The sequence below is a fragment of the Oncorhynchus nerka genome, linkage group LG9a, assembly GCF_034236695.1.
Source record: "Oncorhynchus nerka isolate Pitt River linkage group LG9a, Oner_Uvic_2.0, whole genome shotgun sequence".
Lineage (NCBI taxonomy): Eukaryota > Metazoa > Chordata > Actinopteri > Salmoniformes > Salmonidae > Oncorhynchus > Oncorhynchus nerka.
In genome coordinates, this window is record NC_088404.1 from 27,481,565 (window position 1) to 27,506,056 (window position 24,492).

The 24,492-nt window shown below is 42.2% G+C and overlaps 1 protein-coding gene across 4 annotated transcripts in view; it reads right to left on the bottom strand.

Moving 5' to 3' along the window:
* LOC115134139 (casein kinase I-like) overlaps positions 1-20,642 on the bottom strand; it is a 57,423-nt gene extending 36,781 nt beyond the window's left edge. For all 4 annotated transcript variants that reach the window (XM_029667818.2, XM_029667817.2, XM_029667816.2 and 1 more), the window contains exons 1-4: positions 20,480-20,642; positions 12,983-13,323; positions 8,602-8,642; positions 6,473-6,542 (exon numbers count right to left, since the gene is read on the bottom strand). In XM_029667818.2, coding sequence (XP_029523678.1) covers positions 6,473-6,542; positions 8,602-8,642; positions 12,983-13,160 — 289 coding nt within the window. In that variant the 5' untranslated portion in view covers positions 13,161-13,323; positions 20,480-20,642. The remainder of the gene's footprint in view (positions 1-6,472; positions 6,543-8,601; positions 8,643-12,982; positions 13,324-20,479) is intronic.
* Between the last annotated feature and the right edge of the window lie 3,850 nt (positions 20,643-24,492).

A 24,492-nucleotide genomic window follows, 5' to 3' on the forward strand; every position in this document is an offset into this window, starting at 1 on the left:
GCGAAGCTACTGATCAAAGCCGGGAGATGAGTCACAAGTGACATGTTATGCAACTTTCACTTCACATGCAGTGGGATATGGCAGGGAAATCAATGGAGTATGTGGCAAAAAATAAAATAAAAATCACATTGTGTGGCAGAATGGGTTGCAGACTAGCTTTTACAGCGACACAATACCCTCACAGGCTCACATGCAAAACCTTTACCATTGAGTAAAGAAAGTAGAGGCAGTGTTATCTGTATGGCGTAGCAGTAAGTCGTCCTGTCCCTGTATATATCGCTTCTTTTTCGTTTTTTTTACATATTTTTCTTCGCATACCTCTTTAAAAACATTTTGCTAAACCTAAGCTTCCAAATACTCTCCTGCAACCCGCCTCACCCAATGTAGCTATTTTTCCTAAAGTATTTATATTTACTTCGGAACCGGAACCCCTCAACTGAAGCTAGCCAGCTAACCACCAGCTATGCTAGCGGTCTTCAGCTAACCGGTCATCAGCTAACCTTTAGCCCGGAAAGCTCTCGCCAGTTCGAACAACGCGACTCTAACCAGAGCACAACGGACCTATTTATTTTTCATCCCCGGATTCCCACCGCAAACGGAACATTTTTCAGCTGGATCTTCACAACTAGCTATCTAGCTAAACTGCAACCCCGGATGATTACCCCTGGCTAGCGTTTCCACCCACTTAGCCTGAAGCTGGCCCAGCCAGAGCACCTGTAGCATACTCCTGGGCTACAATACCCGGACCCACGACCGGTCTATCGATGTCACCACATGAAGAGGAATAAACAGACTCACCCCATCGCGACGTCCCCCAAAGGCTAACTCTCTAGCCCTCGCTATCTCCCTGCTTGCTAATTCGGCCTGCTAACTGCTAGCTTGTCTAGCTCCGGTCCGCTAACTGCTACCTTGTCTAGCCCGGGCCTACGAACTGTTAGCTTGTTAGCACAGGCCTGCTAACCGTCTGAATCACCGCGTCCCAAACACTCTCTGGACCCATATTTACTTTCTATCTCTTTTTGATTTTTAATTTGTTTATACCTTCCGGAAACCTGCCTCACCCAATGTGATACGGAATCGCTATTATTTTTTATTTTTTAGAACACACTCAAGAACCTCCAGACGCTAACCAGCTAACTAGCTACAAGCTATTTAGTCATTGTTAGTTTTTTAACCTGGATAATACTCGCCAGTCTAATACTCGCCAGTCTAGCTGACGCACGCTGGACTGTCCATTAATCACGGTACTCCATTCTGTTTGTTTTATCTGTCGGCCCCGTTGCCTAGTCAACGCCATTTTACCTGCTGTTTGTTGTGCTAGCTGATTAGCCTCGCCTACTGTTTTAGCTAGCTTTCCCAATTAAACACCTGTGATTACTGTATGTCTCTCTCAAATGTCAATATGCCTTGTATACGGTTGTTCAGGTTAGTTATCATTGTTTTAGTTCACAATGGAGCCCCTAGTTCCACTCTTCATACCCCTGTTACCTCCTTTGTCCCACCTCCCACACATGCGGTGACCTCACCCATTACAACCAGCACGTCCAGAGATACAACCTCTCTCATCATCACCCAGTGCCTGGGCTTACCTCCGCTGTACCCACACTCCACCATACCCCTGTCTGCGCATTATGCCTTGAATATATTCTACCATGCCCAGAAACCTGCTCCTCTTATTCTCTGTCCCCAACGCTCTAGGCGACCAGTTTTGATAGCCCTTAGCCGCACCCTCATACTACTCCTTCTCTGTTCCGCGGGTGATGTGGAGGTAAACCCAGGCCCTGCATGTCCCCAGGCACCCTCATTTGTTGACTTCTGTGATCGAAAAAGCCTTGGTTTCATGCATGTCAACATCAGAAGCCTCCTCCCTAAGTTTGTTTTACTCACTGCTTTAGCACACTCTGCTAACCCTGATGTCCTTGCCGTGTCTGAATCCTGGCTCAGGAAGGCCACCAAAAATTCAGAGATTTCCATACCCAACTATAACATCTTCCGTCAAGATAGAACTGCCAAAGGGGGAGGAGTTGCAGTCTACTGCAGAGATAGCCTGCAAAGTAATGTCATACTTTCCAGGTCCATACCCAAACAGTTCGAACTACTAATTTTGAAAATTACTCTCCAGAAATAAGTCCCTCACCGTTGCCACCTGCTACCGACCACCCTCAGCTCCCAGCTGTGCCCTGGACACCATTTGTGAATTGATCGCCCCCCATCTAGCTTCAGAGTTTGTTCTGTTAGGTGACCTAAACTGGGATATGCTTAACACCCCGGCAGTCCTGCAATCTAAGCTAGATGCCCTCAATCTCACTCAAATCATCAAGGAACCCACCAGGTACAACCCTAACTCTGTAAACAAGGGCACCCTCATAGACGTCATCCTGACCAACTGGCCCTCCAAATACACCTCCGCTGTCTTCAACCAGGATCTCAGCGATCACTGCCTCATTGCCTGTATCCGCCACTGAGCCGCAGTCAAACGACCACCCCTCATCACTGTCAAACGCTCCCTAAAACACTTCTGTGAGCAGGCCTTTCTAATCGACCTGGCCCGGGTATCCTGGAAGGACATTGACCTCATCCCGTCAGTTGAGGATGCCTGGTCATTCTTTAAAAGTAACTTCCTCGCCATTTTAGATAAGCATGCTCCGTTCAAAAAATGCAGAACCAAGAACAGATACAGCCCTTGGTTCACTCCAGACCTGACTGCCCTTGACCAGCACAAAAACATCCTGTGGCTGACTGCAATAGCATCGAATAGTCCCCGTGATATGCAACTGTTCAGGGAAGTCAGGAACCAATACACGCAGTCAGTCAGGAAAGCTAAGGCCAGCTTCTTCAGGCAGAAGTTTGCATCCTGTAGCTCCAACTCCAAAAAGTTCTGGGACACTGTGAAGTCCATGGAGAACAAGAGCACCTCCTCCCAGCTGCCCACTGCACTGAGGCTAGGTAACACGGTCTCCACTGATAAATCCATGATTATCGAAAACTTCAATAAGCATTTCTCAACGGCTGGCCATGCCTTCCGCCTGGCTACTCCAACCTCGGCCAACAGCTCCACCCCCCCCGCAGCTCCTCGCCCAAGCCTCTCCAGGTTCTCCTTTACCCAAATCCAGATAGCAGATGTTCTGAAAGAGCTGCAAAACCTGGACCCGTACAAATCAGCTGGGCTTGACAACCTGGACCCTCTATTTCTGAAACTATCTGCCGCCATTGTCGCAACCCCTATTACCAGCCTGTTCAACCTCTCATATCGTCTGAGATCCCCAAGGATTGGAAAGCTGCCGCAGTCATCCCCCTCTTCAAAGGTGGAGACACCCTGGACCCAAACTGTTATAGACCTAAATCCATCCTGCCCTGCCTATCTAAGGTCTTCGAAAGCCAAGTCAACAAACAGGTCACTGACCATCTCGAATCCCACCGTACGTTCTCCGCTGTGCAATCTGGTTTCCGAGCCGGTCACGGGTGCACCTCAGCCACACTCAAGGTACTAAACGATATCATAACCGCCATCGATAAAAGACAGTACTGTGCAGCCGTCTTCATCGACCTTGCCAAGGCTTTCGACTCTGTCAATCACCATATTCTTATCGGCAGACTCAGTAGCCTCGGTTTTTCAGATGACTGCCTTGCCTGGTTCACCAATTACTTTGCAGACAGAGTTCAGTGTGTCAAATCGGAGGGCATGCTGTCCGGTCCTCTGGCAGTCTCTATTGGGGTGCCACAGGGTTCAATTCTCGGGCCGACTCTTTTCTCTGTATATATCAATGATGTTGCTCTTGCTGCGGGCGATTCCCTGATCCACCTCTACGCAGACGACACCATTCTATATACGTTCGGCCCGTCATTGGACACTGTGCTATCTAACCTCCAAACGAGCTTCAATGCCATACAGCACTCCTTCCGTGGCCTCCAACTGCTCTTAAACGCTAGTAAAACCAAATGCATTATTTTCAACCGATCGCTGCCTGCACCCGCATGCCCGACCTAGCATCACCACCCTGGATGGTTCCGACCTTGAATATGTGGACATCTATAAGTACATAGGTGTCTGGCTAGACTGCAAACTCTCCTTCCAGACTCATATCAAACATCTCCAATCGAAAATCGAATCAAGAGTCGGCTTTCTATTCCGCAACAAAGCCTCCTTCACTCACGCTTTCAAGCTTACCCTAGTAAAACTGACTATCCTACCGATCCTCGACTTCGGCGATGTCATCTACAAAATAGCTTCCAATGCTCTACTCAGCAAACTGGATGCAGTCTATCACAGTGCCATCCGTTTTGTCACTAAAGCACCTTATACCACCCACCACTGCGACTTGTATGCTCTAGTCGGCTGGCCCTCGCTACATATTCGTCGCCAGACCCACTGGCTCCAGGTCATCTACAAGTCCATGCTAGGTAAAGCTCCTCCTTATCTCAGTTCACTGGTCACGATGGCAACACCCATCCGTAGCACGCGCTCCAGCAGGTGTATCTCACTGATCATCCCTAAAGCCAACACCTCATTTGGCCGCCTTTCGTTCCAGTACTCTGCTGCCTGTGACTGGAACGAACTGCAAAAATCGCTGAAGTTGGAGACTTATCTCCCTCACCAACTTCAAACATCAGCTATCTGAGCAGCTAACCGATCGCTGCAGCTGTACATAGTCTATTGGTAAATAGCCCACCCATTTTCACCTACCTCATTCCCATACTGTTTTTATTTATTTACTTTTCTGCTCTTTTGCACACCAATATCTCTACCTGTACATGACCATCTGATCATTTATCACTCCAGTGTTAATCTGCAAAATTGTAATTATTCGCCTACCTCCTCATGCCTTTTGCACACAATGTATATAGACTTTTTTTCTACTGTGTTATTGACTTGTTAATTGTTTACTCCATGTGTAACTCTGCGTTGTCTGTTCACACTGCTATGCTTTATCTTGGCCAGGTCGCAGTTGCAAATGAGAACTTGTTCTCAACTAGCCTACCTGGTTAAATAAAGGTGAAAAAAAATAGCCTGGTTCCTCGCTAGGTTTCTTCCTAGGTTTTGGCCTTTCTAGGGAGTTTTTCCTAGCCACCGTGCTTCTACAACTGCATTGCTTGCCGTTTGGGGTTTTAGGCTGGGTTTCTGTACAGCACTTTGAGATATCAGCTGATGTATGAAGGGCTATACAAATGCATTTGATTTTATTTAAACTAACCACAATGCAATATTTCTCAATGTCATATGGAAAATCTACTCTGCGTTAGCTAGCTCGAGCTGGTTAACGTTAGCCACTAGCCATTCAGTGTGTGTTGGCATTGGTGAGCTACAATCCACCAATCACGAAGAGGTGCGATCTAAACAAGCAATCATATACCCCACATGTGGGGGCCGCGTGATCTCCGTGAAGTAGGCTACCTGAGTTTATCAACCTTGGGCTTAGTACTAGTGTGCTACAGTAGCTGACTGACTGTGCTGTTGTGATCATTACCATCTGCCTGGAGTCTTCCTTCAATTGTCGTTGTTGACTCTTCCCCTTTGCCGTCTCTTGGACTATTGCCTCACTATATTGGATTAGCGGTCTCTCCCTCGGTCGGTGAAACGGCATCTCCCTCTGTAGGGCCTCTTTCCTTGGCTTTTCTTTGGTAGCTAATGCAACTGTCAAGTCTTGCCTCAATTTACTTTTTTGCTGTGTTCCGTGGGTTCCTGTCTGTGCTAGACTAGTTTGTGTTGTTCTCTGGCTCATTACTGAACTATGTCGACTGTGGTGGTTGGCTAGCTAGACAAGTTAGCTGGGTATGCTGGATAGCAGGCTAAAATAATTACATTTTGCTGGCTAGCCAAAATAACTGCATATACCTGTAACATTATTTGATAACTGGTTAGATGGCGTTATGCATTTCCAAAGCGTTGGCTTACTTTAATGTAGCTGTAAGCTAGGTGTTGATAGCAAATGGCTGACTCATGCAGTGCCAATGTAACGCAAGAAGGCTGCTAGGGCTAACGTTAGCAGGATAGATGGCTAGCAACACGGTAAGCTGATTTGTAACAATATTTGTAAAGTATTTGCTTGCAAGTTGGCTGAAAATTAAATTGAAACCAGTAGTCATGATTGCAAATTATTGTTTATTTGAAGTTACACATTTGAAGTTATTTCTGTTGGCGTTTACAATTTAGGGAATAGGCTGGCTTTACCAGTACTCTCAAATTGCATCACAGCTCGCAAATATAATTTCTGGCATGACTTCGGCATTCTGATCGATTGCATGTAATAACTCAAAAAAATAGAAGGTGTAACTTTGCATTGGGACTTCTGATGAGTATATTAATGCAAATCCATATGTTACGTTTATGCTACCTACCCTTTAAGAACGGGCAGTCTTCATACAGAACCTAACCAATCTGAGGTGACCTCAAGTCAGTAGGAGTGATCAATGAGACGGAAAAGAGGAAGAGAGGATGGAGATAGAAGGGTGGATAGAAGAGTGGAGGTCTTACCTGTGCTGCCTAATGTTTTGTAAAACCGGTACTCCAAATGCAGCTGTGGTGCCCTTGATTTGATTGGTTCCTGGAAGAATAATACAAAAAGGAAACACTTCATTTGAAGGTGGGCTTTTCATTCACTACACAATATGAATTACACCTACAATAAATATGAAAATTAATTAAATGAATTATCATTCAAACAAACTACTTTCAAATTAAGGTTCAGAAATGCATTAATTAGCATGTAATTGACTATTCAAATAAATATTTTTTAAATAAAATATATCATGATTTTGATAGCTGCTCGTTGGGTCAATTCACTTTAGAAAGAGGATAATCTCATGAGGGAAATAATCAGAAATAAGGCTTGGGTGGTATACCGGGGTATTTGAAAATAGCAACGGGATGGTTTTTCCATACGGTTTAAACTTCTTTTTTTCCCCCAGTACATCTCTTTAAGTAAATACCTGCAGTCAACTTGTGCAATGCATTAGGAGATGAAGCAGATTGCATTCTTCATTTCACAAGTCACATTATTTTACATTATGAAGCTTAAGTATAGGGCGGCGCAAAATTGGCCCTGCGTTGTCCCGGTTAGGGGAGGGTTTGGCCGGGGTAAGCCGTCATCGTAAAAAAAAATTTTTTTTAAATGTACATTAATTTTATTTCACCAGGTAGGCCCAGTTGAGAACAAGTTCTCATTTACAACTGCGACCTGACCAAGATAAAGCAAATAAATGTTTTTTTAAATAATTTAAAATTGTAAAATAAGAATTTGTTCTTAACTGACTTGCCTAGCTAAATAACGGTTAAATTAAATAAATTAAGTAGCTCCCCAGAACAGCTGAGCCAGTCACGTTTGATTGTCAAAAGCACAATGGGAGAACGCGGGAGCAGGTCCAGCAGTGTACTGACAGGGGTCGTGTTTTTTATTGAAAGTCCGTTTTTTTTTGCTTCAATAGAGTGATCAGGATCATGCAACTAGTTTTCCTTCACAGAAGATACATTAGTGCAACTTATTCAGCAGAAAACAGCTTTATTTTCATCAGATGACTACAGAAGTGCAACGCTATTTGAAATGGCAGCCACAAGTAATTACAAAGAAAATGCAAGGTATTTTTTGCAAAAACGATGCATGGCCATCATATTTCTAATGTTAAGGCCTATCATAGAAAGAATGTACCCAGCTACATTTCCTAATGTTTTGTTTATTTAAAATCAGCTCATCTTGCATTTTACCAAAGAAGAATACGAGAAAAGTACTGGAAAACAGTAGCTACCCACCAGTCAGAGCACTGTCTGCTAATAGAATGCCCATTTTGTGAATTCTCAGAGTGTAGAAGCGCAACTGAAACACAAAATTAGTCGGATGCCGAGCAGAAACTACAACAAGTAGTATTTTAGATCTATGCTTACAAAATGCAGAAAGGTATTTGTTATGCATTTGATATATTTTTCCTGCATGAAAAACACAGAACTCTGCGTTAGCAAGTTAAACTCAGGGGTCATGTTATCTTAGTAAGTGACTTTATTAATAAGGTGACGGGGCATCATATTGTGTTAGCTTTCTGCCATGTTTGAAAAGTCAAAGCCCTTCGGATAAGTTATTTGTACAGCTGCCACTGTTATCTTGATTTCCTTGTGTTTTTTTCTCCAGTCCGTTCTTGGCCCGTCTGCTCCTCCACCTCTTCTCCGAGCAGGGGAGGCAGGCCCATTACTCTGCCGACTTCAGACACAGCATGTAGACATGCTGCTCCAGAGGCAGTATTGTTCTTCCTTCAGACAAGCATGCATAGAAACTTTGTTCATTTGCACAATGTCTCTCGTTGAAATCGCCTTGCAAATGTCAAAATTCAACAAAAAAGACATTCGGTAGCTATTACCTACACATCTATAACTTTATGAGCTGGATTGCCTGTCTTTGCAATTCATTTATTTGTGTTTGCGCTCTTTAGCATATTTAGCTAGCAGCCTATGTGGAAATGGGCTATTACATGTGCTTATTTTGTTAGCATTCTGGTAAGAGATGCCCAATAGGCTTTGTGTTTTTGGAGCCCCCTTGTGTACTAAATCCCATGGTGAGAGAAGGACAATATTAAAATCAGAATACCGCCCAACCCTAATAAAGGCTCTATACTTACCAATTTTATTGCAACATATTCATTGGTGTAGAGATTTTTACCTGGATAACAAAAAAAAAAGGGTTATTAGAAGGTTGGGTAAACAACTTATTTCAAACAGACGAGATGGCACATCCAGTGCAGCCACCAAGGAATATTTTAGGAGTCTTAAGGAACCATTTAAACTCCCATAGGTCTCGAAGACACATGCTTCACAAATAACAGTGATGACTGAACAAAGCGTCTGGAAAGTCAGAGACGTACAACGTTCGAATTGGACAGTTGAGATGAGGAAAATAACCAGGGGCCACTAATGCACCATTAGGCATCTGCATATGCCTATTGTGCAATGCCATGTATTGCAGTTTGTGAACCCCATCACGTGTAGCCTATCACTGGGTGCATGTCCTGCATAAAACTACCAACTTCAAATGAATGAACAAAGCCAAAGTAATTTTTTCCTCTAATGATCCGTCTCTGATGGTAATAGAGTGAGCGAGGCATACATTCTCTCCTAAGTCAGGGGAAGACAAGACTCAGCCGCGGGCCGAATTTTGGCGGAGAGGATGGTCGGGGGGCAGGAAAACAATAACAATTTTCACACTGTAAATTGGACCACAACTAAGCCCAGAAATAGATTTAGATATCAAAATCGTAATTGTATACCCTAATTACATTGAGACACGATCACATACAGTGCCTTAAGTACTCACACCCCCCTGACTTATTTCACATTGTTGTGTTACAGCCTGAATTCAAAATGGATTAAATATCACAATGAAAGTGAAAACATGTATTTAGAAAAGTTTGCACATTTACTGATATTGAAATGCAGAAATCTAATTTACATAAGTGTTCACTCGGTCAATAATTGTAGAATCACCTTTTGCAGCAATTACAGCTGTGGGTATTTCTGGGTTACTCTCAGAGCCTTGGACACCTGGACTGTGAGACATTTCCTGATTATCATTTTCTAAATTATTCAAGCTTTGTCAAATTGGTTGTTGATCATAGACAACTATTTTCTGATCTTGCCACAGATTTTCAAGTAGCTTTAAGTCAAAACTAACTCAGTCAATCAGGAACATTTCACCATCTTCTTGGAAAGCAACTTCAGTGTAGATTTGGCCTTGTGTTTTAGGTTATTGTCCTGCTGAAAGTTGAATTCATCTCCCAGTGTCTGACAAAGCATGTTGCCTGTGCTTAGCTCCATTCCATTTATTTTTATCCTGAAAAACTCCCATCCTTATTGATCACAAGTATAACCATAACATGATGCAGCCACCACTATACTTGAAAATATAGAGTGTGGTATGTGTTGTATTGGATTTGCCCCAAACATAATACTTTGCATTCAGAACATAAAGTTAATTTCTTTGCCACATTTTTTGCAGTTTTACTTCAATACCTTACTGCAAACAGGATGCATATTTTAGAATATTTTTTATTCTGTACAGGCTTCCTTTTAAATCTGTCAATTAGGTTAGTATTGTGGAGTAACTACAATGTTGAGCCATCCTCAGCTCTCCAATCACAGCCATTAATCTCTGTTTAAAAGTTACCACTGGCCTCATGGGAAAATCCCCGAGCAGTTTCCCTCCTCTCCTGCAACTGAGCTGGGAAGGACACCTGTATCTTTGTAGTGACTGGGTGTATTGACACACCATCCAAAGTGTAATTAATAACTTCACCATGCTCAAAGGGATATTCAATGTCATTCAAAAGCCACATTCAACACTACATTTACATTTAAGTCATTTAGCAGACGCTCTTATCCAGAGCGACTTACAAATTGGTGCGTTCACCTTAAGACATCCAGTGGAACAGCCACTTTACAATAGTGCATCTAAATCTTTTAAGGGGGGGAGAAGGATTACTTTATCCTATCCTAGGTATTCCTGAAAGAGGTGGGGTTTCAGGTGTCTCCGGAAGGTGGTGATTGACTCCGCTGTCCTGGCGTCGTGAGGGAGTTTGTTCCACCATTGGGGGGCCAGAGCAGCGAACAGTTTTGACTGGGCTGCGCGGGAACTGTACTTCCTCAGTGGTAGGGAGGCGAGCAGGCCAGAGGTGGATGAACGCAGTGCCCTTGTTTGGGTGTAGGGCCTGATCAGAGCCTGGAGGTACTGAGGTGCCGTTCCCCTCACAGCTCCGTAGGCAAGCACCATGGTCTTGTATTACAAATTGTATTACTTGTATTGTACACTATTATTGCATACAGATTATATGCAATTTAAGTGAATTGTTATGCAAATGTTTAATCTTGAACTTATTTAGGCTTGCCATAACAAAGAGGTTGAATACTTGACAAGACATTTCAGCTTTTCTTTGTTAATTAATAATAAAAACAATTCCACTAACATTATGGGGTATTGTGTGTAGGCCAGTGACAAAAAACATCTAAATGGAATACTTTTAAAATTCAGACTAACAACTAAAAAGTCAAGGGGTGCACACTAAGGCATTGTATGTCTCATTCGTGGGAATACTTGGTGAACAGATTTCCTGAATGAAACTCATTTTAGATAAAAGACAAATCACCAGGAACTTGACCAAAAAAAATAAATCCCTCCTATTAATTTAACTCTATTTTACTTTGGGGGCCCATAATTTTTTCCCTGGGCTGCCTTTTGCCGACCCCTGCTGTAAGTGATATTGCAATACAAAAGGTGTCATCTGAGAGAAGTGCGGCATAAATCCCCTTGCAGGCATGTGAAACTCAGCACGTTTGCGGGGCAAGCTGAGAATGAAAGTGCTGACGCCAACAGTGTGACACTAGGTAGGAAAGTGAGAACAACAAGGCTTGTGTTTGGATGCAATAATCCTGCGCAGAGCAGTGAAATTATATTTGTATAAGTGTGGGGTAATACATAGGATAGTGGGAGAACATTGATAATTGTAGGATTCAAGTAGTTTACTTAAAATACTACATAAAGTGAAATTTTGCATTTTGAAATGGAACACTAATATTTTGAGATTCCTGACTAAAAAGGTCAAAGGTTTAGTGTACACATCATGGAGGCTTATTTTATGGTTAGCACCGGCTCAATGAAGACACCTTGTGACATGTTCTATTCAAAACAAACACTATCCTCTGCTTGAACATTGAGATAATTCAATGTTCAATGTTGAAATTCCAGCAATTTGTTGTGAGGTCCCTTGATTAACAAAGTAGAATTAGGACGATAAACCAAAAATGTATCGACACAGACCAAACCGATCACTTATCGCAGGAGCTGATATTGTTCATTATGATAAGTGGCCTACACTAGTGAAATGCAAAGTTTGAAATTAGTTCGCTAATATCGGTGATTGTTAATGGGACAATTGATGGCTACAACCAACTACAACTAGTAGTAGTTTAAAGGATCATACAATTTTTAAAAAAAAAACTGGTGCACATTAATGTTAGAAACTTAACATTCTATTTATCATTATAACATAAGGAAATGCATCACAATATGGATTTTTGTCCATATGGCCCATTTCTATAACAAAGTAAAATTTGATTCAATCTCGTCAAAAGACAACACAGGACTGAATAACAACTCCCTCCTAAGTCATTAAGTATTTACATAAAATGTTAAGATGTCTTACAACCTGTAGGATTTTTAAATGTCAGGAGAGTTAAGGCCTTTATTAAATCCCTCAAAAGTGAGTCGATGAGCCTATGGAACCCAGCCACACTCATGCTGAGTGACAATGCCATAGGCAAACAATAGGCCTCCGAACTTCAGCAGTGCATGCATGGAGGATACCAGAGAAAAGCTATTCTCTCGCCCACCCCCTCCCGGACTATTTTCCATGTGGGTGGCAGCAGAGCAGAGGGAAGGCAAATCTTAGTATCTCAACCAGTTTCAGGACAGAGACATTTCAGTACAAACAGTAAAGCCTGAGCTTTCTGGCTATAGCTCAGTCATTTCATATGACTTAATGCTCCTCACTGTCCTACCTGGAGAAGATAGTTATTAGACAACCCAGATATCTTAGATGGAGGTGCAGGGGGATAGACATTCAGCTCTCAAAGTTATTATCCATAATGAAAATTAAATACATATTTGCTGCCAATGTAATCTGGGTGTCCATTCAGGTGTCTACAGCCATGGCAGATTAGCTGGGGCCTGAACTCATTATGATGCCGTCATTGCATCCAATTTGATTCATCATGTCGAGATATGATAAGATTAACAGTGTACACAGTTACGCCCCATGTACAATTTGATAGTGAGGGTGGAGGGGGAACTAGGAATATCAGTGAACAAGGTTTCACATTTCCAAGAGGAGTAGAACATAGTCAAGGCCCAATATTTTCAGCTTTAAACAAATGTTCACACATCCAGTATATACTGTATTGTCGTTTTCAAACACCCCAAATATATTATTTAAAGGGTTAGGCTGTTCTTACCCAACTTCAGCTCTCCAAAGTTACCACAGCCGATCTTCTTGCCCACACGGAAGTTGGGCCCCACCATGAGCACTCCGGAGGAGCCTGATCCCGAGGGGCGCGAGTGCCCGCTGCGCCCCTGACCTGCCTTGTTGCTCCGTGCAGGTCTCTCACTCTCTTTCTCCCGTGAGTGCTCCATGGCTCAAGGTGCCACCCAGAGGACTGGAATGGGAGGATGTGCTCCCTGACAGGGGCTGCTCTGCAGCTGGGCAAAGGGGCCGGGGAAACAGGCTCTGCCTCCACCCGCCCCGGTCACTGTGACCTTGACATTTGGGTGGGAAGCAAGAGCTTTCACAGGTATCCTGGAAACGAGGGGAAAGGAAATGTCAGAAATAGTCTAATTTAATTTTCCTGCTGAGATGAACCATGCAGTGACTAGGTATTGACAACCCATGACAACCCCACAGCAGGATAAAAGAACCACAAAAAAAACATTCTGACCACTTCAACTATATTGTTTACCACAGTATATCTACAGGAGAGTCCTTAATTTATACTTTCAGAATACTTTTTCCCAGAGCACCATGGTATTCCCCAGTTTGACAAGCTTGCTGGACAGTTCAGATGTGCCATCCTGCACTATTCACAAGTTTTTCACATAGGCCTATGTAAAGTGGCCTAACACTTAACCCCATCCTAGGGCTACATGTTTGCAATATTATTATGTTTTCTGCACACACAAAAATGTAATACATTTAATAATTTAGCAAATTTCAAGAGGTGGCTCCATAAATATTTCATGACTCCCACAGTATCAATTGTCTTCACAACATGTTTGACAGCCATCTCGATACGAATGATATGACTCACAAGACAAATATTACCAAATTCAAAATCAGTCTCATAAATCTCAGAATACATGCAGGGGTTACTTTATCAGCCCCCCCTGCTGTGGCCTGCAGGGGCTGTGGCCTGGGTTTATGGCAACACAGGGAACCAACACATTGACTGTAGTACTCACGCTGGTTAAATATTGAACCACTGCTACTCAACTTTTCAAAATGCCTACAAGGCCCTCCCCTGCAGTCCCTTCTACAAATCTGATCACGATTCTATTTTGCTACTCCCTTCCTATAGGCAGAAATTCAAACAGGAAGTACCTGTGCTAAGGTTTATTCAACACTGGTCTGACCAAGCAGAATCCATGCGTCAAGATTGTTTTGATCACGCGGACTGTGAAATGTTCCGGGTAGCCTCAGAATAACATTGACGAATACACGGATATGGTGACTGAGTTCATCAGGAAGTGTACTCAAACCAAACCAGAAACAGCAGATAGATGGCAGCATTCGCACAAAACTGAAGCGCGAACCACCGCATTTAACCATGGCAAGGTGACTGGGAATATGGTCGAATACAAACATTGTAGTTATTCCCTCCGTAAGGCAATCACAGGCAAAATGTCAGTATAGAGACTAAGTGGAGTCACAATTCAACTGTTAAACCACGAGACGTATGTGGCATGGTCTACAGACAATCCCGGATTACAAAGGGGAAACCAGCCACGTCGTACACCGCCGTCTTGCTTCCGGACAAGCTAAACATCAATTTCGCACGCATCGAGGATAACACAGTGCCACCGCTGTGGGCTCTCCTTCTCCGTGGAAGACGTGAATAAGACATTTAAGCGTGTTAACCCTCGCAAGGCTGCCGGCCCTGACGGCATCCCTAGCTGCATCCTCAGAGCGTGTGCAGACTAGCTGGCTGGAGAGTTTACGGACATATTCAATCACTCCCTATCCCAGTCTGCTGTCCCCACTTGCTTCAAGATGTCCACCATTGCTTTCTTGGGTACAGGAACATAAGGTAACTGAACCTAATGACTATTGCCCCATAACACTCACTTCTGTCATCATGAAGTGCTTTGAGAGGCTAGTCAAGGATCATATCAGCTCTACCTTACACCCTAGACCCACTTCAATTTGCTTACCACCCCAATAGATCCACAGACGATGCAATAGCCATAACACTGCCCTCTCATCTGGACAAGAGGAATACCTATGTAAGAATGCTGCTCGTTGACTAGAGCTTGGCATTCAACACCATAGTACCCTCCAAGCTCATCATTAAGCTTGAGGCCCTGGGTCTGAACCCCACTGTATGCAACTGGGTCCTGGACTTCCTGATGAGTCTTCCCCAAGTGGTGAAGGTAGGAAACAACACCTCCACTTCACTGATCCTCAACACAGGGGCCAACAAAGCGTCAAGTTCCTAGGCGTACACATCACTGACGATCTGAAAAAGTTCACCCACACAGACAATGTGGTGAATAAGGAGTAAAACACTAAAACTTTTACAGAAGCATAATTGAGAGCATCCTAACAGGCTGTATCACTGCCTGGTACGACAACTGCACGGCCCGCAACCGCAGGGCTCTCCAGAGGGTGGTGCGGTCTGCCCAACACATCACCGGGGGGAAACTACCTGCCCTCCAGGACACCTACAGCACCCAATGTCACAGGAATGCCAAAAAAACATCAAGCACAACCACCAGAGCCACAGCCGGTTCAACCCGCTATCATCCAGAAGGCGAGGTCAGTACAGGTGCATCAAAGCTGGGAACGAGAGACTGAAAAACTGCTTCTATCTCAAGGACATCAGACTTAAATACCCATCACTAGCTGGCTTACACCCGGTTACGCAACCCTGCACCTTAGAGGCTGCTGCCCTATTTACAAACTTAGAATCACTGGTCACTGTAATAATGTTTACATACTGCTTTACTCATCTCATATGTATATGCTGTATTCTATTCTACTGTACTTTAGTCAATGCCACCACTTAACTCAATCCAATATTCATATATTTCTTAATTCATGTGTATTGTTTTTAGATACTACTGCACTGTTGGAGCTAGGAATACAAGCATGTCGCTACACCCGCAATAACATCTGCTCAATATGTTTATGTGACAAATAAAATTTGATTTGCAGAGTTTAAAATGTTTAAGCTGAAAATCTCACATTTGTTACAAATCATTTTAGTATTTCCTGTTCCTATTAATTTTCCATGTAAGACTGGTTTCTCCAGAGATAAGTGCAGTTTCAAACTGCACTTTGGCTCATAATGAATAGGATTTCTTTAATGCTGTAAACATTAGCCTTAGCATTCAACTGCAGATCATGCACCTTGACAACAAGCTACAACTACAAACCAGGAACTGTGTTCTAAATATATGCACTAGTGACCTTGTCAAAGTGACACAGACCCTGTGCATTTTTGGTCTGTTGAGGCAAACTTATAGGACCGTGGCACTAATGTGAGGGATATTACTGCCATGAATATAGTCAAACATGATTCACATGTGACCTTTTAAAAAAATACCATAGTTGTAACTAATAGACATACGTAGGCTACCTATATACTGTACTACCTACACAGTGAGAGTTTAGGCTATTAACTAAACTACAACCATTATAGTGGATAGGCCTACATACTAGGTGAATCAATCATTTCCCATACATTAACACATTTAAGACTACATCACACATTTTGGGGAATTGACCTAGCCTCAGTAATCATGATGGTATATGATATATTTGCCACTACTAGACCGAAATGAAACATAGCAGGACAGGTCTCACCAACCTGCAGAAAACATTAAGCATTTGGTTAATAATTCATTATAGAAAGTCATGGAAGAAAAGCAATGTCTTCAGATCCCCCTTCATTTCCTACAATTGTCTGCTCCATCTCCCTCTGACAATGGCAGGAGAGGGCCTTGGTGCTAGGGATATGTCAATGTACTCCACAATATGGTTTGTTATTCAGCTGAGTGACATGGGATCTCACAAATTAGGCCAGCTTCCTATGAGAGATTTCCTGCGCTTGGATCAAAGAGTTTCTATTCGCAGAGGAGAAGTGATAGAGAGGGGAAAAAAGCAAGACACTATTATATCTCCTCTCCTTCCAGTTTACTACACTTCAGACCATTCACACTACAAGAAATGCCAGCAATGTAGAGGATAACTTTAGCAAAAAGGCAGTGCCATGAACACAGTCCAATACTGGAGGAAATTATCAGGGAAAATAATGAATTTAGACCTACGGTATGTTTGACAGGCCTATTTATTTATGGATTGTTTTCAGAGTGGTCATGTTCCATGTGCACTAATTCAAGACATTCTAGGATTTCATTGCAATTTCAGGTTCACTGATGCCTTACTAGTTCTATGGAGTGAAAAGGCTGTGGATTAGAGGGGTTTTTACACTTCAATCCAGTTACTGCCCAATGAAAATAGGCTGTTTTTTTTCTTAAAGCAGGACAAATAAAAAAAAAGTACAGGTCTTTTACATGTCATTGTGACAAAAGCTGGTGTTTCAATAGAGAATGTTTGTGTGTGTCTCACGCCTGCAGTGACTCAGTCACACTACCCTCACATATTCCCACTTCAGAACTAGTGGAACGTTCCCTCCTCCCTGAAGGGATTCTGCGTAGCTCCTGTTATGCGAAGTCCAGCTCTGTGCACCTCGCCCACTTCATGGCTAAGCCTACTATAGAGCCCCACAGTGTAGGTGTCAAAATACGCATAAAACCTAGAGGTCAAACATGGAAATGGTTCCAGTCATTTTACCAACATTTATTTTTCCCATATGGGATTTTACAAACACTTAAAGGGAGGTGTTTCATGTAGGCTTACCCTGGTGTGACATTTTGATAACCACGTTGATCCCTATTGGACATGGTGACTTATCAATATTTTCAAATGATTTATTCTGATTCGAAAATGATAATTAGCATTAATGTAGACATGATGCAAGACGACAAATCCCTGCACGTCAACTCTAGCTGACACATTTGCAAACAGGTATTGTCCATTTAAAGAGACTTAGGCAATTTATTAATTACTACATTTAGCTAACATTAGATCATGGTATTTGTAGTTCTTTACGATAGCCACATTAGCATTTCATATTTTGCAGGAAAATACAGGCAAATGTTGATAGAAGTCACCTTGTCCTAGAGAGATTTACAGTTCTCAAAACATCATGCCAGGGTAAGCCTACACAAAACACAGCCCTTATTTTAAGTGTTTCCAAAATCCCCTATGGGATTGAATGGTGGAAAAACGATTGGAACCATTTCCATGTTTGACCACTAGGTTTTATGAGTGTTATGAATCATAATGTCGTACACTATAATGTGTGGAATGACAGTAGCCAATACACTGCTGATAACACTGGTTGTTGTTTGATGTGTGTGTTTCAAATACATTCTCACTCTGTCTGAATAGCTAACAACTTTATTTTTTATAGAGACCTGTGTATTCTTTCCATTCGCAGCATTTAATCAAATGAAACAATGTCACACCGTCAAGGAGTGAAGTTCTTATGTTGCCAAACATGTTACACAATGGACAGCTCAAACTATGACAAATTAACAACAGAAATACAAACAGGTTGTTCATACCTTACCAAAAAAAAGGAAATGTCCTGTTCAATTTGAGCCTTCACAGGGCTCCTTTAAGACAATATCTGATGGTATAGTGCAAGTTTTGGTGTCATTTTAAACCTTACTGTAGGCTCTGGAATATAGGTTAGGCCTAAAGAGCATTATGGCTTACAAAGAGTGTTTCAAAGGAAATTCAGCTATGATAATAAACCCCTGCTACACAGTGATGTAACATGGACAGCCCTGTGTTACCATGGAGTCAAGAACATGCAGTGAAGAAAAACAAAAAAATGAACACCTGCTCACCAAGTTTATCACTCTGGAAACAGGCAGAAAGGTTGGGAAATCCCCAAGAGTAAATTTAAATAAAGCAGGAGTAATTTTGTCTGGATAAAACAACCTGGACACAGGCCTAAACTAATAGAAAAAAACAGCCAATGTCAAATCATCTCTTCAAAGCTACAGAAAGATGCAGGACTGCCACCGATGGTCTCTGACTAGCCGATCAGAATTGAACCTCCAGCAGCATAGTTAACTAGCGTGCCATGTACTTAAGGTAGACCCGATGGTACATTCAAAGCATGGTACATTTATTTTCAACCAACCTTTAGCCTACTTGCTGATACTTTCTACATTCTCGATGTAGTGTCTTGGAAAATGTTGGTTTCCAGTTGTTGGAACTCTGATACACAGAATATTCCGCAAAAAAATGTTGATCCACACCTGTGCCTTCCAAGTCAAGAACGGCAAGTAAAGGTTGTTAAAAAATAAATGTTCCATGCTTTGAATGGACCATTGGATCAATCTCCAGTGCAAGCTAGCTAACTATGCTGCTGGAGGTTTGATCTGACCGGGTAGGGCTGACTAGATTGTCTTCATATTTTAGACTCATTGGAACATACTGCTCAAGCTTTAGTTTAGTTTTTGGATTGGCACACTGAAGGGTGTGAAACCATTGACGACAGCGGTCCACGATTCTACATCTTGAATTGGTTAAGACTGCTGGCAGGTGGTCCCTGTAACACACCGCAGGGAGATGGGACTGCCTTTTCTTTAGCTCATGTCATTTGATTTATTTAGCCAGGATAGCCCACTCAGTAACAATTCAGCCACTGTTTGGCAAGGAGTTCTGGGTTCCATAGATCATAAACTTGTTATATATAGCCTGATACTTTCCTGTCTTAAATTCCAACCCAAACAGGACCAACACAACAACGAACCAGCAGAGTATATTAAAGTATAATATGTTTTTAAACCAAATTCTTACTTAAAGTTATTTCACGAGATAGCCTCTATTATAAGCGTCCCATCTTCAAGGAGGATGTGGCTAGGCCACCTGGACAAGCCATTGAAAAGTTATTGTACATTTTATGACGAGCCTCAACTACTTGGACCCTTAACTTATGGACAGAATCAAGGACCATAACGTTAATATGATCTAGATAGCATAGCCAGTTAGCTAACGTAGGTTGCATAATACTTCAGGAAGGGTTGGATTAGTTCGCTGGAAAGACGAATATTGTTTGGCTGAAATGCTCAACTCAGACACCTGGCTAGTTTGGTTCTGACAAGGTTTTGAGTAACGGGACAGATACTGGACCTAACTTACTGTAGATATCTTACATTAACTAACGTTACTTATTATTAACTAGCGACTCTCCGTTTTACTTATTAGAACAAAACGAATCACTAATGTTAGCTATTAGCCCATAAACGATATAGCTAGCTAGTTAATTAACTAATGACGGAAACTCGCACTTGACTGGCAACAAACACTCCCAATTCCATGCACTGTCGGCACCACACAAACAAAACAGTGAAACCAAGATGCATTCCCTGTGTGGTCAAAATGTTGTCTAGGTAGTTCGTTATCTAGCTGGCTAAAGGTAGCTAATTGTCCAGACACGGTCTTTAGTTCAGGGCATTAAGTTGTTAGATAGCTAGCTAGCTGCTAAACCTAGCCTAGCCGGCGTCGTTCAGAAATGCAGCGGTTAGCAAACGTTAATGGACTAGCTTTAGCTATTAGTCAATGTTATCTTGCGAGGTTTGTGGAAATATAAACTTACTTTCAATGTGATCCTGGGTGCATTTAGTCATTTATTTTCCGTTTGTGTAGTAACAATTACGCCAGAAACAAGGTCGAGATGTCAATTTGGCTAAGGTTATGTCAAGCTATGCCTCCCAGAACCCTGTTCAGTTCGCCTCCACTGATATGAAAGTGTTCCGGAAGTGTTGATCCAAACTAGAAAGGAAGGAAGAGGCGAAGCGAGAGGTTTTACTCCGCCCAAAATCTGTCTACGAAAATAAAACCACGTGAGGAATTTTTGTATGACGGTTTGGTAAAATTGTATAAATGCTAACAGATCATTTGTGGTTTCGACATGTTTTTGCGTTGTCAAATTAATTATGCGAGAAATGGCTGTAGAAACGCCTTTATGCGCAATTATTGATAGCCTATAATAACAATCATATCGAAGTCAATTTGGGAGTCACGCAATGACATGTTGTGTGGTCCTCCCACTACGACAAGGGATACCATGCCGTTTGTTAGGCTCCAGAGTAAGCACATTTGGAAGAACTTCGCAGGGTGGTGAAAATGCACGATTTGAGCTTGATGCTCCTTTCCAATAAATGCCGAGTGTCTTATTCTGGTGACATGATGATCGATGCTTGACAAATACAAAACATTCCTGCTCTTATCCATAATATCCAGAATAGGCTAGTGTACAACAGCAGTCGGTCATAGGTTTGGCTTTGGATTAAAAAAAAATTGTCAGCTAATAGTCGACAGAACAGAATATAATAGTGGCCCAATTCATTGGCAAATTAAACACTTCATTTTTACACATCTGGTTAGTAGGCTATATAATCATGTCAATAACACATCCTAATATTTTCGAACTGATTAAACTGATAACATTTATTTATTATTCATTTATTTGTGCATTGATTGCTTGCAATCAAGAGAAAATATACTATGAAAAGGTCTCAAAAGAAAGGTGGATAATGGAAATGGAAGTTTCAGGCAAGAATTGACGGAGTAATATGCATATTTACCATATTTCTCCAATGTCAAACCAGTGTCTTGTTTGCAACGAAACGTTTGCAGTTTGCAAATATTTAAATATTAGACATCCTTATCAATCTTAACATGGCACTTTCAAAAGTTACCTTTCCACCCAGACAGAGGTTCCAACGAGGCAGAACAATTTAAGCTTCAACTGCTGGCTACTCGTTCATTGTTTAACCTAACAACATACGTGTTTCCCTATAAACTGCCTGGTATTAAACATTTTCACTTCTCAGAAAGTAAAAAGCTCAATTAATAGGGATAGCAAAGTACATTTTTCCTCTAATATTAAAGGCTGCAGCTCAGCTTCAGAATGTCATAGCGAGAAAAATATATCCATATGCACGAGTCACATATTTTGTGAGAATTTTAAAGCTGGTTTCTAGAATAATGCATCACGAAGTTAAGTGTTATAACAATGCTTATCTTGATAGTTTTTTATTTAATTCAAAATATAAAGCTAAAAATAGGTATCATTTTTGCCATTTTCTTTAAAAACAAAAGGTATGGCATACCTTCACTCAATTTGAGCTCTGGTTTTAACCAAACACACCAAGCCCTTCCCAGGCATAGAGCTATTTAAGGAGTGCATAAAGACAGTTTAGGTCGATTTGGTTATACTGACAAATCTATGGATAGCATAATTGGGTCTGTCAAATAGGTAGGCTTACCTTTTATTTTCTTTAATGGGAAGAAATAGGCTCCAATATAGCCCTCTTGTTGTGAGTGAAGTCAAATAAAAATGAAGACAACTGTTTAAATCAATTAAATTCAGCACCATTTGCTGTCCACCTCTCTTTAATTATGCCTCAGCCGCTCCAAAGCTATTGTCTGCCCGCTTGCCTTTTTGTACTGAAAAAAAATCTAAACACAACATCCAACAATTTCCAAGCTTTTACTGAGTTACAGTTCATATAAGGAAATCAGTGAATTGAAATAACTTAATTATTGCCTTAATCTATGGATTTCACATGACTGGGTTGTCGCCCCCAGTGTCTCCTGACCCCTCCTGTCTCAGCCTCCAGTATTTATGCTGCAGTAGTTTATGTGTCGGGGGGCTAGGGTCAGTTTGTTATATCTGGAGTACTTCTCCTTCCTATTCGGTGTCCTGTGTGAATCTAAGTGTGCGTTCCCTAATTCTCTCCTTCTCTCTTTCTTTCTCTCTCTCGGAGGACCTGAGCCCTAGGACCATGCCCTAGGACTACCTGACATGATGACTCCTTGCTGTCCCCAGTCCACCTGGCCGTGCTGCTGCTCCAGTTTCAACTGTTCTGCCTTATTATTATTGGACCATGCTGGTCATTTATGAACATTTGAACATCTTGGCCATGTTCTGTTATAATCTCCACCCGGCACAGCCAGAAGAGGACTGGCCACCCCACATAGCCTGGTTCCTCTCTAGGTTTCTTCCTAGGTTTTGGCCTTTCTAGGGAGTTTTTCCTAGCCACCGTGCTTCTACACCTGCATTGCTTGCTGTTTGGGGTTTTAGGCTGAGTTTCTGTACAGCACTTTGAGATATCAGCTGATGTACGAAGGGCTATATAAATACATTTGATTTGATTTAAAGCAAGTGTAGCGAAATGCTTGTGCTTCGAGTTCCGACAGTGCAGTAATATCTAACAATTCCCCAACAACTACCTAATACACACAATTCTAAAGGGGTGAATGATAATATGTACATATAAATATATGGATGTGCGATGGCCGAGCGGCATAGGCAAGGCCCGAAAGATGGTATAAAATACAGTATATGATGAGTAATGTAAGGTATGTAAAAATTATTAAAGTGCCATTATTTAAAGTGACTAGATTGGTGGAATCATTTTGAAAGTTGCATAAACACAAAGCTTTATAAAATAAAAACCATGGAATTTAAGTTGGAAACGTTTGTGGAAAACGTGGAAAATGTTAACAGAAATTAGAGCTCGAGCACAAGGAAAAGGAAAGAACGTGAGGAGAGATTGGAACAACAGAAATTAGGTGGAGCACAGAGAAAGACTAGATGAGCATGCAGCCAAACAACAAGACTAGCCAGACTAGAACAAGAAGAATGTGCGCATGCCATTCGATTATATGAGATAGATCTGGAAGTACTCCGAATCAAGTCGGGCCATCCTGCACCCTCAACAAAGTTTGATCTTGGTCGGAACAATCGGCTTGTACCTCCATTCAACAAATGGAGGTGGATGTATATTTTACTCTGAGCGGATTGCCACATTCCTAAAATGCCACAAGATATTTGGTCACTGCTCCTCCAAAGTGTTCTTGGTGGAAAAGCTCAGAGAGTGTATGCCGCTTTCTCTTGATCAGAGTTAAGATTATGTGAGCGGACCAAGTAATTGGGAGTCACTCTAAAGCGGGAAGGTGGAATAAACGAGTCAGGAATAGGTTTTCTTGATTGAACACAGTTCTCTATTGAGGGCATTTGGTCAACACAAACAGTCCAACATAATCAATGAAAATCTTCCAGGGAAAAACATATATCTTCTTCTCCGGATGAAACCGGAACACAATAGGCTTATCATTAAACTACAACAAACAGTCACGGGCTTGTCACCGTCTTAGTGGTTCTTCCAGGATAGCTCCTCTCTCTCGGTGGCCATCTTCCAGAGATAGTTTTCCCCCCTTCTCTGCTGGTTCCATTCTCTCTCTTATAGGGGAAGGAGAGTATGTCATTAGTACCGTCAGCTGTGCTTAATTGGCTCTGGTTACCTTGTCTCCCATGCCTTGTTGGGCTACTATCCATGAGCCCAGCCTGCCCTCTGGTGGTCCTTCCACATACCTTCCCCCCCCAGGACCGAACCGGAGGGTCGGGCGCCAGACGCACCGTCTTGGTCGTGTCGGGACAGCGCGTCTGCATTCCCGTTCCTCGATGACCCTGTGGATGACATGGAAAGAGAACGGTTGTAAAGACAAAAACCATCTGGCTATTCTGTTGTTTTTGTTTCTCTTACCAGCCATCCACGTGAGGGGCGCATGGTCAGTAACTAATGCAAACCTCCGACCCAG